Source organism: Megascapheus bottae, chromosome 37 (genome assembly GCF_031878675.1).
Source record: "Megascapheus bottae isolate mThoBot1 chromosome 37, mThoBot2.hap1, whole genome shotgun sequence".
In the NCBI taxonomy this organism is placed as follows: Eukaryota; Metazoa; Chordata; class Mammalia; order Rodentia; family Geomyidae; genus Megascapheus; species Megascapheus bottae.
In genome coordinates, this window is record NC_143545.1 from 4,999,304 (window position 1) to 5,014,748 (window position 15,445).

The following is a 15,445-nucleotide window of genomic DNA, read 5'->3' on the forward strand; positions in this document are numbered from 1 at the left end:
TGTTCTCACTGTGTTTAGTTAATCTTGTCTAAGTGCAATTATTTGCCTTTATATTTACTGCAGATTTATAGGCATGTCGTAGTTATTAGAAATGAGGGAAACCGTGCATGTCAGTTCTTTGGGGCTTGGCTTACTTGGTTCAGGATGCCTTTTTCAAAGGCTTTCTAATTCCATATGAATGTGACATGCCATTGTCGTTGATGGAGGATAGAATTCCAGTTTGTGTAATCACCATAATTCTTTCATCCACTGAGGGGTATCAGGGTTGATTCCATATCCTTGTAATGGTAAATGATGCTGCAATAAGTACAGCTGTCCTGTGTCTTCAATGTGGCCTAGTGTTTGCCAGGACCTTTTGGTAAAAAAATTGTCTTTCTTCCATCTGTGTTTCTGGCTCCCTTATCAAATGTTAGCTCAAGTCCTGTGCATTGATTTCTGATTCTGTTATTTTATTCCAGTAGTCCTCCGGTCTATTTTTGTGCCAATACCAAACTGATTTTATCACTGTAGCTTTGAAATAGGTTTTGAAACTTGGTATTGATAATCCTCCAGCACTGATCTTCCTCTAAGGAATATTCTTGCTATTCTGCATCTTTGGGCATTTCATATGAATTTTGGGATGGCTTCTTCTATATTATTGTAGAATATTGTTGAGATTTTGATAGTATTGCATGAATGTACACATAGTTTTTTTTCCATATTGCCATTATCATGAGGTGGATGCAGGCCTTTCCATTTCCTTCAATCTGTTTCAATATCCTTTTTCAGGCTTTTAAATTGTCATCATCTTCATTTAATTCCTAGGTCACGCCTTGATCCTATCACTTCTGGTCAAAACCACTGTTTGAATTCATCTGAAGTGCAGCAGCTCATGAAGGGATAATGGGTGTGGCTCAGAAGTCCCATCAAAAGCTGCCCTTGGATTGGTAGATACGCCATGGTAGGGATAGGGTTGGGTTATGAAGATGCCAAGAGGCCAGAGAAGAACAACAGATTCCTGGAGCCTGCAGTTAGAGAGGCTGTTCCTTCCTGCTGGGATTCAGAGAGGCCTGCACAGCTGTCCACATCTGGTCCATCGAGATGGACCTCAGCACCCCACCATCGCTCCAGCGTCTGGCCATGCAGAGTCTGCTGAGCAACCAGTCCCTGGCCATCTCTGCCCTAGAGGATCTACCAGTGCTGCTGTTTCCTTCCCTCTTCCTGGAGGCATATGCCACAGGACTCACAGAGGGGCTGAAAGCCATAGTTCAGGCCTGGCCCTTCTACTGCCTTCCCCTGGGGGACATAGAAGAGCCACCTGACCTGAACACCTTCAAGGCTGTCTTGGGTGGACTTGATCTGCTTCTGGCCAGGAAGGAGCGCTCCAGTCACTGCAAACTACAAGTGCTCGATCTGCGGAATGAGCACCCAGGTGTCTGGACATTGGGGTACCCCTCCATGGCCAAGATCTCCTATCTAAATGACCTGACTGACAGCCTAAGTGCTAGCTGCCATTCATGGAAGATGGAAGAACATCCCTTGACCATTGCCTTTGACCTGACCATCAACGTGCACTCCCAGAATGAACTCCAAACCTACCTGCTCCAGTGGGCCGGGGCTAGGAAAGAACGAGTCCAGCTCTGCTCAAGGAAGCTGCAGATCCGTTCTGACTGCATCTTTGATATCATCACGGCTCTGAACGTGGTGAAGCTGGATTCCATCCAGGAACTGAACGTGAGCGAATTAATTTATGAAGGAACCATGCGAAAATTGGGTTTTTTCCTTGGTCAGATGAATAAACTTCAGATCTTCCACATCAAGTTAGATCCCAGATTATCCACCGCTACTCACAATACCTGGTATTTCTCCCAATTTGGGGCCTTTCTAGGGCAGCTGCAACATCTGCAGGAACTGCATGTTCATTCTGTCTTCTTTATGCGTGGGAAATTCATTGCTATGGTCAGGAGCCTGACAACATTGCAAACCTTGTCTTTGAGCTCCTGTTCGCTGGCGGAAGAAGATCTGAAGCTTCTGATCCAGTGTAATTGTAGCAAGAAGCTCAAGAACCTGAGACTGAGAAATATTTTAATGGGCAAATTTAGTCCTGAGCCCCTGAGAAGCCTGCTGGAACAAATGGCAGGCAGCCTGCAGACTCTGGCCCTGGAGGACTGTGCCATCAGCGATTGCTACCTCTTGGTCATCCTGCCTGCCCTGATCCAGTGCTCTAAGCTCAGAGGGTTTAGTTTCTACGCAAACCGCATTTCCATGGCTGCCCTGAAGATGCTTCTTTGCCACACAGCCAAGTTGAGCCATTTGAGACTAGGGATCTATCCTGCACCTCTGGAGAGCTATGACGATGAAGATTATTTTTTTTGGAACGTTATTCCTGAGAGGTTTGCACGGGTTTGTACTCTGTTGACACTGGTAATGAAAGACATGGGGATAACCCAGAAGGTCCAGATCTGTGCCTACCACTCTAGTGCACGGGAAATATGCCACTTGTATAGACTGTTTCCCCATGGGTCCTGGGTGGTCACAGAGGAGCGTCTTCCTGAGCTTTTTGCCCTGGCATTGTAGTCAAGTGCTTTCTGCTTGAACTCTTCTCAGCTTCAGAAATGAACGGTTGGAATTAAGGGCATTCTTCAGGGGACAGACTTCAAAGTTCACTGTGGAAGAAAGAGACAGGACATGGGTTCCTGAGCTTTGCAGGTCAATTGTATCTCTGGAGCCCCGGGAGTTTGAGTGTTCTTGGGGTACACGTATTCTTTGTACACATCATCAGAAATATGGAGTTAAGTCAGCCTGGAAAGAACTGGAACTCTTGGTTTTCTATATGCTTGTGTGCAAACCTATCTAAAGTGTACTGTATCAACCAATCAAAAATAAAAACCAAAGAAAAGCATGTGCAGAATGGTGTCATTTCCTGAGAATCAAGAATGAGAGGGTTGGCTGTGGGTACAATCCTAGCTACTCTAGAAGTTCTAGATCTGACTTCATGCTCAGATCTCCACTTGAAGAAAAATCCATGTGATATCCTCGAATTTCATGATTTGTGTGTTGTGTCTCAAGTGGTAGAGTTCAATCCTTGAGAAAATGCAGCTCGGGTACAGCCGCCAGGGCCTGAGTTCAAGTCTTACTTCAGCACAAAAGAATGGCTGGAAGAAAAAGGAGGAATGCAGCCAGGAGAACAACATACAGGGTGGGATGGAGAGAGGACTGGGGAGGGAAGGTCAAAAGGGAAGGTCAAATTTCCTGCTGTCTTGGTGTCTACTGTAAGTTGGGCTGGCTGTTCTTTTTGGCTCCTTGTCACACCTAGCTCAGTGGGTCATCTGTTGGATTTTCTTCAGGAATGAGGGGATGTGGCTGGGAAAGCACTTGTGTTCAGTGTGTTAAACACTGGCCTGTGTAGGTGAGATTTTAGAGGTACATGTGACCTGAGCCCATGCTGTAAGTCATCTGCAGTGTACAGAATCTGCAAGTGCTGTGACATGATCTTGTTTCTCCATAGGATGGTGGGCAATCCATCGCTATGTATAATTTACTTTATAATTAGCCAATCAGTGTAGTTCTAGACCTGAAATTGAGAATGGTGATAAGGAGATTGGCACTGATCCTCCCCACGCCCCCAGGAAATAAAGTCATAATGACCAAGGACACTGGAGATTTGGAGCAGAAGGGAAATGGATGGCCACAGTGGCAGAAAGGCCTCCATTGTCCTAGAAGAGCAGAGGCAAAGAGATTAGCAGCTCCGACTCAGACAGGGACTTAGCCTCCCTTCCAGGGACTGGGCAGAGTCTGTCCCTGTGTGTGCAGACCAGCCAGGATTGGAAATCAAGCAGCAAGCCCCCTCAAGGAGTAGATCTTTTGACCCTAATATCAGCATCAAGGTCATGACAAAGACTCCTGGGGCCTGCTTCTGTTTCTTCTACCACCTACCCAAAGACAATGGCCACTCTTCCAGTCAGCTACCTGAGATGCCAGGTCCAGAAGGAAGCTGGCAGGGCCTTCAGACACTTGAGTATCCCACAGGATGGAGGAATGGATGGCCCCAAGTTGAAGGCCGGCAGATGGAGACTGTCTGGGCCTCAGGCTCGCTATGGCTGTTCCTGGCTCCACATTCCAAGTGGCACAAGGATACTGATTAACTGGGCAGAACATGGAGCATTCAGACGTGGGGGGTGGGAGGATTGTGAAGGACACTGATTCGAACAGCCCATTGGCCAGGCAGGGTGGGCAACCAAGCCACCATCTACACTTGCCCAAAAGTCTGGGCCACCGTGCTCAGTATTCACTGAGGCTCAGGTCTATGCCAGAGGCAGAAGCCCTCTAGTTTAGTGCCCAGGGTGAGATGGCTGGCACAGGAGCTACCTCCTGTTCCAAAGGGCTCTGATGTCTCCCTGGGACTTCCCTTTGACAGAGGCTACACTTTCAGATGGCATAGTCCAGGCCAAAGCAGAGATGGGCTGGTGTTTCTGTCCAAATGAATTCCTGGCTCACAGTAACGCCTCAAGGTGAAGAAGCCCACATTTGTGGGGGACCCATTCACCAGGAGGTTGTTGGTGATATTAATGTGAAAGATCTTTTCCATGAGATTGCTAGTAGATTTCCAGTCCTGGCTCATCTACACAGACAAGGAAAGGCTCTGCTCAGTCCCTGGAATGGAGGCTGTGTTCTGGCCCGAGTCTGAGCTGCTGATTTCTTCGTCCATGCTCATCTAGAACATTTTCGAGACCTTTCTTACCGTGTGCCCCTCCAGCCACCCACTTTCTTTCTGCTCCAGAACTCTCCTACCCTGGGTCATTGGGACTTTGTTTCCTGGGGAGAGGCAAACCCTTTCTGCATCCTTCAGGCACAAGGCCCACCACTGGGGCAGTAAGTTCTAGGGTAAGCTCGCTGACCAGGTCTTCGATGTCTTACGGGAAGTCTTCAGCACTTTAGTCGGGCCCACAGGCCTATAAAGGCCTCCTTCCTGCACTAGGCAAGAAAGACCTGCTCACCCATGCTTCTAGGTTCTTCTAGACCACCTGCCCCTAGGCCCACCATCCCCACCACTCCAGCTCATCATCCAGCCACACACAAAAACAAAACAAACTCTTCCTATTTGTGCTGTTTCTTTCTTTTTTATTTTGGATTGCTGGATAGAGGAAATTATACATAGCAAGGTAATGCATGCCACCATACCATTTGTTTACAAACGTTAAGAGAAATAAGATGTGTTCCGATTCTTTTCAGGCTTCATTGACTCTACATACTTCATTGTGTGTGCACAGGGCTCATATACCTTCAAAGCACTCGGGAATTTCTGGGGGTATTAGAGCTATGTTTGACTGAAATGCTCATTACCAGGCACCCGGTCTCTCCAATCCAAACTGAAACGTGGGGTCTCTGAACTCTGGAGAATGCACTTATAGCTTGAGTCTCATTTCTGATGCTGAGGAGAGATTCTAGGAGAGATTCTGCAGAGGCAGAGCAGAAAGGGCAGGACGTCCTACCTCTGTGACCACCCAGGAACTCTCCTAGCCCAGGCCATAGAACTGGCACTTGTTCTGGTGATTAGATATTTGGGTGGAGATCTGCACCTTCTGTGTTGTCCCCCTGTTTCTAGATCCTGTGCCAAGCCTGGACAGACCCGGACAAATCTCTGAGGATGGATAAGGTCTAGCCACCACTCTTCATGCACACAGCTCTCCACAGGGGGCAAATAGAACCCTCCTCTCAAGTAGCCCAGCCTGGCCATATGTCTCAGGAGGCTTTGCAGGGTGGCCATGGAGATAAGAGTTTCCACAGAAACTGAAGAATCTGGTTCAGGGAAGGCAGGATGACGGAGAACCGGTCATCGTCTTTAGAACATTTCTCCAGGGCCAGTGCCTCTAAGTTCTTGGCTCCAGAATGGCTCTCAAGGGCTCAATGCTGAATCCCTCCATGAACAAAATCCTCCAACTCAGGTACTTGAGGTGCCTGATATAGGGACACTGGGAAAGAATCCACAGGTCACGTTCCTGGAACATACATAAAACTCAGAGACAAAGACTTTATGGGACCTGGACTGCTGAGAATTTCTGGAAGCCATCCATGATGGCCCTGGCAAGGAGCAAATAGTTTTACATTTCAGGTTGCCTGATTTCACTCACTGGATGAAGTCCAGCTGTTCACAAGCAGCACTTTCTGGATTTTAGAGAGGGAATCAGACATAATCTGCAGCTTTCTCCAGCACAGCTGGACTCTTTCTTTCCTCTGGCTGGCCCAATGCAGCAGGGAGGTTGGTAGATGACACTGGATGCCATATCTGATCACCATTGGCTGAACCTCAGTCATTGCTGAACAGCGATTGGCTGTAGGCCTGCCAATAATGTCTGGATAAGAGATTTGGGCCATGGAGTGGTACCACCCAGTCCAGATACCAGGTGCTCATTCTGAAGATCCAGAAATTGTAGTTTCCACTGACTGGGGTGTTTCTTCTTGTCAAGTAGCAGATCAAGTCCATCTAGGACAAGGTTGAAGATTTCCAGGTCTGGTGATTTTGCCAGATATCCCCAGGAGGAAATGAGAAGGGCCAGGCCTGTACCAAGAGCTCCAGTGCCTCTGGTATAGACGTGTGGCCTGGGACTGGTTGCTCAGCAGACTTTCCATGGCAAGATGGTGGAGGTAGGGTGGGGCTCTGGGGCTCATCTTGAAGGATCAGGTGTTGACTAGCTCTGCAGAACTCTCGAATCCCAACAGGGCCAGGCAATCAAGGAATCTCCTGCAGTTCTTTTGCCCCTTGGCTTCTAGATAACATAACCCCAGCTCACACCCTGAGTGTGGCATATCTACCAACCACAGGACAGTTTAGGATCAGATTTCTAAGCCTCCCCAATTATACCTTCCAAGAGGTTGGGCCCTTGAGGTTTATTTAATCTGTAGTTTTAACTTGAAGGGTGATAAGAGTCGAAGAGAGCCCCACACAACCCTGCTGCATCTCTTTACAATGTAAAACACTAGATTAAAGACTTCCACTCTACTAATTTAATCCCTCCCACCTCTCCTCCGTTATTCCACTGCTCTAAGGTGGCAACATTACACCCTCCAGAAGACATCTGGAAATTCTTTATAATTCTTTCCCACCCTCGCTTTCTTTTACATTTTTGTGCCAGTCCTGAGACTTGAACTCAGGGCCTGAGCACCGTCTTTGGACTTTCCTCAAGGGTATTATTGCTTTACCACTTGAGCCACAGCACCACCTCCAGCTTTTTGCTACCTGTGGTACAGAGAAATAAAATCTGATTCTTCATTCATGCTTGGCAAGCACTCTACCACTAGGCCAAGCTCCCAGCCCTCTCTCCCTCCCTTCCTTCCTTCTTCCTTTCCTTCTTTCTTCCTTCCATCATTCTTTTTTGTCCCTGAACTTTAAATCTGAGTCTGGGCACTGTTGTTTAGCTTCTGATTGTTATGCTGGTCTGCCATTTGAGCCACAACACTACTTCTGACTTATTCTAAGCAGTGTATTCTAAGCAGATAGGAGTCTTGAAGCCTGCAGAGAAGTGGCCGTTTACCACCGAACCAAGTATAAGAAGAAACAAGGCATTATCCATAACTAGGTGACTAATGTGGCAAAGATTATCAAAATCTTCTCAGACCTGTCAATAATGAGACTTAACTCCCACTTAAATAATAGGTGAATTTATCTTCTGTCTTCAGGAGACACACATTACCCACAGAAACATATTTTGAATGTGAAAGGCTGGAATAAAATCTCTCAAGCAAACAGCTCCCATGAAAAGGCCAGACTAGCACACAAAATAGACTTATAATAAAAGTTAGTGAGCAGAGCCTAAGAAGGACATGACATAGTAATAAAAGCATCTTTACAACAAGGATATAACAATTCTACATATACAACAAATGCTGGAGCACCCATCTTTATCAAACAGACACTACTTAACCTAGAACACAGATAGAGCCAAACACTTTGACTGCTGGTGACTTTAACTTATCAAAGTCACCTCTGGATACAGCAAAAGTTGAACAGATAATTCTCAGAAAGGATGGAGATTTCTTCTCATAGTCACACATCTAGTGTGATCAGGTAAGAGGAGAGCTGGATGTTCAGGCTCTGTCATCTTTGTCCCAGTGGTCACCAGAGCTGCCAGCAAAGTCCAGAACATCGTGGACACATCAGCTGGAGCTGCCACTGCGGGAGCCAGACTCAGTGGAGCTGGAGCCACCAGAGCCACTGCTGGTAGAATCCAAGTCACCAGAACTCTGCTCTGGAGCACAAGTCAGAGGTGTCATGGTTAAGATATTCCATCAGATAGCCCACCTGACTGAGCCTGGATATGGCCCAAGAACAGCCAGCCCAACTGACAGAATCTACTGAGACATCAGGAAATTATCTCTCCCTCCTTTCTCCCTCCCTCCTTCTCTTTCTTCCCTCCCTTTCCCATTTCTCCCTCCATCCTACCCTATATCCTTTCTTTCCTGGATGCCTTTCCTCCCTTCATTTTTTTCCCCACCCTTTCCTTTTTCTTTCCTAAAGAACTTAACCTTGAAATCCTGGCCTGGGGGGCTGGAGGCGAGCTGCATTTTCTCAAGGATAGGACTCTACCACTTGAGACACAACACACAAATCATTGGATTCTAGGAAGGCCCATGGATTTAGGGTCAAGTTCAAGTCTGGTCAGTGGTGCTCAGACTTGTACTTCTTGAGTAGGTAGGAGTCTAGCCATCGCCAATGCTCATCATTCTTTATTGTGGGGAAATGATAAGTGTCTACACATGATTTTCTTTTGTTTTTATTTTTATTGGTTGAGACAGTACAGTATAGATAGTAAGGAGTATTCTCACAAATTAGGGGTTTGCACACGAGCATTTAAAACAACAACAAGAACAAGATAATGTTCCAATTCTTTCGAGGCTGATTCCTCTCCATATTTCTGATGGTGTATATAGAGAATACCTATATTAGAAGAATATTCAAAGTCCTGGGGCTCCATAGATACAATTGAACTGTAAAGTTCAGGACCAGATGTCCCATGCTTTCCTTCTACAGTGAACTTTGGAGATTGTCCCCCAAAATGCACTTATTTCCCCACTTTCATTTCTGATGCTGAGAAGAGTTTCCAAGAAAGGTGCTTTGACTACATAGGCAAAGCAGAAAGAGCAAGAAGATTCTCTTCTGTAGCTTTCCAGCAACCATCAGGCCCTAGGCTATACAATAGACACCTTTGACAGGCAAAACAGAATTTGGTACAGATCTGGACCTTCCGGGCTATCCCCATGTCTGTCAATACCTCTTTTAAGCCAGGCCAATTCTGGGCCAATCTCTCAGGGTCGATGTTTTCTTGGTCCCATTCTTCATTGTGATAGATGCCTACAGGAAGAGGATAGATCACTCGCTTCAAATGCATCATCCGACCTGTGTGGCTAAAAAGATTCTTCAGGGTATCCATGCAGACTGGGTTTCCATACAAACTGAAGAAGCTGAGCTGGGAGCACTGGCTCAGAGTGGGCAGGAGGGCCAAGATCTGGGCATCCGTGATAAGACAGCCCTCCAGAACCAGGCTCTGCAGGGTGCCAGCCATATGTTCCAGGAGGTCGCTCAGGGATTCCTGACTGAAGAGTCTCAGGCGTATTTGGCTCAGACGCAGGTGTTTGAGCTGCTTGGTACAGAGACACCTGGACAAAAACCTCAGATCTCTTTCCTCCAGCCTACATGAACTCAGAGACAAGGTTTTTAATGGTTTCAGACTCCTGAGTATGGCAGGAAGCTGTCCACGAACAAAGAACACTTCTTGTACATGTAGTTCCTGGAGATGATGGACCTGCCCTAGATATGTCCCAAATTTGTGCCAATACTGTAAATACCTGCGACTGGAAATCAAGAAGGTGGCCTTTGTAACGGAGACGTGGACAATGTGAAGGTTCTTCATGACACTCAGGAGAGGAGCAAACTCATTTATGGTTCCTTGATGCAACAATTGACTCAGGATCAGTTCCTGGATAGAGTCCAGCCTCACGGAACACAGAGTATTAATGACTTCCCAGCTGCGGTTAGATTCGATCTGCAGCTTCTCCGGGCAGAGTTGGACTCGTTCTTTCCTGTCCCTGGCCCACTGGAGCAGGTAGGTTTGAAGTTCATCCTGGGAGTTCTCTTCGATGATCAGGTCAAAGGCAATGGTCAAGGGATGTTTTTCCATCATCCATGAATGGCTGTCAGCCAGGTTGTTTACACAGAAGATTCTGTCCATGGAGGGGTACCCCAATGTCCAGATATCTGGGTGCTCACTCCGCAGATCAAGCACTTGTAGTTTGCAGCCACTGCAGCGCTCCTTCTTGGCCAGTAGCAGATCAAGTCCATCCAAGACAGCCTTGAAGGTGTTCAGGTCAGGTGGCTCTTCTAGGTCCCCCAGGGGAAGGCAGTAGAAGGGCCAGGCCTGAACCATGGCTTTCAGCCCCTCTGTAAGTCCTGTGGCATATGCCTCCAGGAAGAGGGGAGGAAACAGCAGCACTGGTAGATCCTCTAGGGCAGAGATGGCCAGGGACTGGTTGCTCAGCAGACTCTGCATGGCCAGACGCTGGAGCGATGGTGGGGTGCTGAGGTCCATCTCGATGGACCAGATGTGGACAGCTGTGCGGGCCTCTCTGAATCCCAGCAGGAAGGAACAGCTTCTAACTGCAGGCTCCAGGAATCTGCTGTTCTTCTCTGGCCTCTTGGCATCTTTATAACCCAACCCTATCCCTACCATGGCGTATCTACCAATCCAAGGGCAGCTTATGATGAGATTTCTGAGCCACACCCATTATCCCTTCATGAGCTGCTAACCTTGAGATGAATTCAAACAGTGGTTTTGACCAGAAGTGACCTAGGAATTAACCGAAGATATGGAGGAATTATAGGATGACAATTTAAAAGCCTAAAAAAGGAAATTAAAGCAGATTGAAGGAAATGGAAGGGCTCTCATGCTTCAGAGTTAGAAGGATTAACATCATCAAAATGGCTTTATTGCAAAAAAGCAATGTATACATTCATTCAATTCCATCAAAATCTCATCAGTATTCTTCAATAATATAGAAGCCATCCCAAAACTCATAGGAAATAATCAGAGAGTCAGCATAGCAAAAAATATTCCTTAGAGAAAAGTCAGTGATGGTGCAATATCAATACTAAGTCTCAAACTCTGTTTCAAAGCTACAGTAATAAAATCAGCTTGGTATTGGCACAAAAATAGACCAGAGGACTACTGGAATAAAATAACAGAATCAGAAATCAATGCACAGGACTTGAGCTGACATTTCATAAGGGAGCTAGAAACACAGATGGAAGAAAGACAATTTTTTTACCAAAAGGTCCTGGCAAACACTAGGCCACATTGAAGACACAGGACAGCTGTACTTATTGCAGCATCGTTTACCATTACAAGGATATGGAATCAACCCTGATACCCCTCAGTGGATGAAAGAATTATAGTGATTACACAAACTGGAATTCTATCCTCCATCAATGACAATGGCATGTCACATTCATATGGAATTAGAAAGCCCACATTTGATCAAATGTGCCTTCAAAATGAAGATAACAGACTCCTTATACTTCTGAAAGATTTATTCACTTCAGGCCCCTTCCAAGTCCGCCAGAAAAATCCAAGACAAAAAGCAAGTGAGAAATACTCACACCTGATTCCAGCGCCCCATGCCTGTAAATTTTGTCTGGAGTCTTAGATCTGAGGATCTCTGTTAAAAGCCATGCAGGCAAGAATATATGTAAGAGAATTACCTTCAAGAAAAACTTCTAGGATTCCCTGAAACCTAGCCATTCATGAAGTTCGAAATCTGAGGGTCTCAGTGAAAACCAAACAAGCAAAAAAAAGAAATCTGTGTGACTATCTAGGATTTGGTAATTTAGTTTGTGGCTTGGGTGGTAGAATTCTGGCCTTGAAAAAAAACATTGCAGGTACACATCTCAGAATACCAGTGCCGATTTAGCATAAAATCAAAATTTGGATGGAATTAAAGAAGGAAGGAAGTTATACAGGGAGGAAATGTGGGAGGGAGTAAGGGAGAGAGGGAGAGAAGCAGGAAGGAAAGTACATATTGCAACCTCCTCATTTCCCTTTACCTGCTTCACCTGCAAGCCATGTACTAATGAAGATTAGACAGTGGAAATGAGGTTTTGGATACCGGGGTACCTGTTTCTAGTTTTGCACCATCTTCAGAGCTCAAGGTTCCATTCACCAAGGAATGCATTCATTCATTCAATCATTCATTCATTCATTCATTCAATCGCATAGGGAACTATGAGCAAAAATAAGGTATAGACTTCAAAATGAGCTGAGATTTTGTATACAATCGATAGATACCATCCTTTCTGAAACTAGAGCTGAACTGTAAACAGCTTAAAATTTGCATAAACCTCAGTCTACCCTCAGGCTTCCATACAGTATATCATGTAGTTTACACTCAAGATAGAAATCTAAATTCCCCTTAAGCCAGTAGTGATTCACCTTCCTGGGAAACTGAGTTCTGAGAGCTATTGGCAAGAGGGCTATTCGAACTCCCAATTCTTTGGGTGTCTCAAAGACTGCGTTTTTTGTGCTCTCACGATTTCCCCCTTTCATGTTATTGGAGAAAGCATAATTTTTATTTCTGTTTGAGCCAGCATGCACTGGACACTAAAAACTATATACTGAAATAGGAACAAATACCAGAATGATGCCCCAGATGGAAAGTTGGGACCAGAAGAGACTAAAATTGAGCAAAGCCATTCGGGGATCACCCAGTTTGGACTGTATTTTAATTTATCCAACTCTTCTTTTGAGCCGATCTAACTGGTTCTGAAGGTTTTTTTTGAGAACTGTCAATTCTATTAAGGCAGCAGCACAATCATTTTAATTTGTTCACATTCTCAAATGATTAAATAGCAAACAGCCTATGGCAGCTTTTCTTAACAGCTTCATTTCCTGATTTATTTCTATCCAAATCACAGCTGTGTCATTTTTCATTTTGTTGAAAATACAAACAAGGCTACTACGTTCTCTCCTACTATGAGTGCCGAATAAAAGGTGCTACTACAGCCATATCAGTAGTAGTTTACAGCAGAAGGCTGTCCTGTGTGTGTAGATAACATTTCCTCCTTTTTGTATTCTGTTGGGACAAATTACTAAGTAAGAAACGTCCCATTCTCTCAGTACGCCACAACTTCATATGGCTTTCCTCCATAAAGACCAGCCAATGCCAAATCATTTTGCTTAGACAAATCCAGTCTTGGTTAAGGACGAATAAATACAAAGATCCTCTATGAAGCTGAAATGCAAGCACTCATGTTGGAATATGAATTCAAGGCCCAAGTTCTTTCATTCTCTGAGATTACATCATCTTGCCAAGTAATTTTATCCTGACTTCGGTATGCTTTCTTTGTTTAGGAACAATTGTATTCTCCATTCATTTCTTTGTAGATGGCCTGGAATGTTATGCTGCCAGTTTATTTTACAGTCTGAGTTAGCACCTTTTAAGTCAAATAGCATACTTTTTTTCTTTTGTTGTGGTGAGACTTGAACTCTGGCCTTGGGTGCTGTCCCTGAGCTCTTCAGCTCAAAGCTACCACCCTAATCCTTCAGCCACATGGTCACTTCCTGTTTTCTGGTGGTTAGTTGGAGATAAGAATGTTTTTTTGTTTTGTTTTGCCAGTCCTGGGCTTGAACTCAGGGCCTGTGCACTGTCCTTGGGCTTTCTCAAGACTAGAGCTCTACCACTTGAGCCTTGGCACCACTTCTGGCTTTTTTTTCTATGTATGTGGTACCAAGGAATCAAAGCTGTGTCTTTGTGCATGCTAGGCAAGTACTCTACCAGTAGGCCAAACTCCCGCCAGGAGATAAGAATCTCTTGGACTTTTGTACTGGGCTGACTTTGAACAATGATCCTCAGATCTCAGCCTCCTGAGTAACTAGGATTAAAGGTGAAGCCGCCTAAACTGGCATTGATTTTGTGTATGTGTAAGAATCACGATTCCAAGAATCCAGGCTTAATAGACTTAGAATCTCAGAAGAATTTTACTCCTCCCAAACTGTATCTAATAGTAGATTAAAATGGAACCCGATGATATCATACAGATTAACCTTTTTATTTCAAATTCCTCCTTTGAAAAATTTTTAATTTTTAAATATATCAACAAAAGGCAGTTTTGTCGACTATTAATACCTGTGTCGTATTATTGCGAGGCTGTTCATGTCAATCAATGAGGAGGGAAAAAAGAAATGGTCCTAAAAGATGAGATGTTGATTTTATAGTACATTGATCTTGATCTTATGTCAATCACAGCCAACTTATTACACACTAACATTACTACTTTTACTAAAAAGGTTTTTCTTTACATTTAAGACATCAGCCACGTACTGGACCTTCAGTCAGTAGACTCTCTTTCTCTCTTTCTCTCTCTCTCTCTCTCTCTCTCTCTCTCTCTCTCTCTCTCTCTCTCTCTCTCTCTTCTTTATTTTTCAAACAAACATTTAAATCAACTTTTTTTTTTTGCCAGTCCTGGGCTTGAGCTCAGGGCCTGAGCAATGTCCTTGGATTTTCTCAAAGCTAGAGCTCTACCACTTGAGCCTCAGCACCACTTCTGGCTTTTTTCTATGTATATGGTACCAAGGAATTGAACCCAGTTCTTTGTGCATGCTACACAAGCACTTTTACCACTAGTCCAAACTCCCGGCCTAGTCAATCAATTCTTATGCCCCCAATCCTTTTCTCATTTATAGAAAACCAACTTTTGTTTCATGCATTTTTCTTTCCAAGACTTTATATATGTGAATATACACACATATATATATATATATATATAATTTTTTCCCTAATTTGTGCTTGGGATGAATTCTTTAGGTGGGCAAAAGACTCAATGAGAGATTTCTCTAAAGAGAAAATAAGAATGGCCAATAGAAACACGACAAAATTCTTGAAATCACTGGCCATAAAAGAAATGCAAATAAAAATAACTGTGAGATTCCGCCTCAATCCAGTTAGAATGCCATGATCAATAAATCTAATAACAGATGTTTGCCATAAGGGAAGACTCCTACACTGTCGGTGGGAATATAAGCTGTTTCAATCACTCTGAAAAACAGTATGGAGATTCCTCAAAAGACTAAACATAGAGCTTCCCTATGACCCAGCAATCCCACTCTTGGGCATTTACAAAAATGCCCAGAAACAAGTTCATATTAAAGCTACTAGCACAACAATGTTCATTGCAGCACTATTTACCATTGTTCAGATATGGAACCAACCCAGATGTCCCTCAGTAGATGAGTGGCTCAAGAAGTTGTGGCATTTGTACACAATAAATTCTATGCTGCCATCAGAAAGAATGACATCATCCCATTCGTAGAAAAATGGAAAGGCTTGGAAAAAAATCATATAAAGTGAAATAAGCCAGACCCAAAAGAACCTAGACTCCAAGGTTTCCCTCATTTGTAAAAATTAGTACACATCTAGGATT

The 15,445-nt window shown here is 44.5% G+C and overlaps 1 protein-coding gene across 1 annotated transcript; it reads left to right on the forward strand.

The window, feature by feature from the left end:
- The first annotated feature begins 1,080 nt into the window (after positions 1-1,080).
- On the forward strand, positions 1,081-2,556 carry LOC150042134 (PRAME family member 8-like). Its single transcript, XM_090325216.1, has one exon. It carries the CDS (start codon positions 1,081-1,083, stop codon positions 2,554-2,556), a length of 1,476 nt encoding a protein of 491 aa, XP_090181342.1.
- Positions 2,557-15,445: the final 12,889 nt, after the last annotated feature.

Bases quoted from the DNA above. Each gene is read 5' to 3' on its own strand.
- LOC150042134 (XM_090325216.1), top strand. From the start codon at position 1,081: ATGGACCTCAGCACCCCACCATCGCTCCAGCGTCTGGCCATGCAGAGT.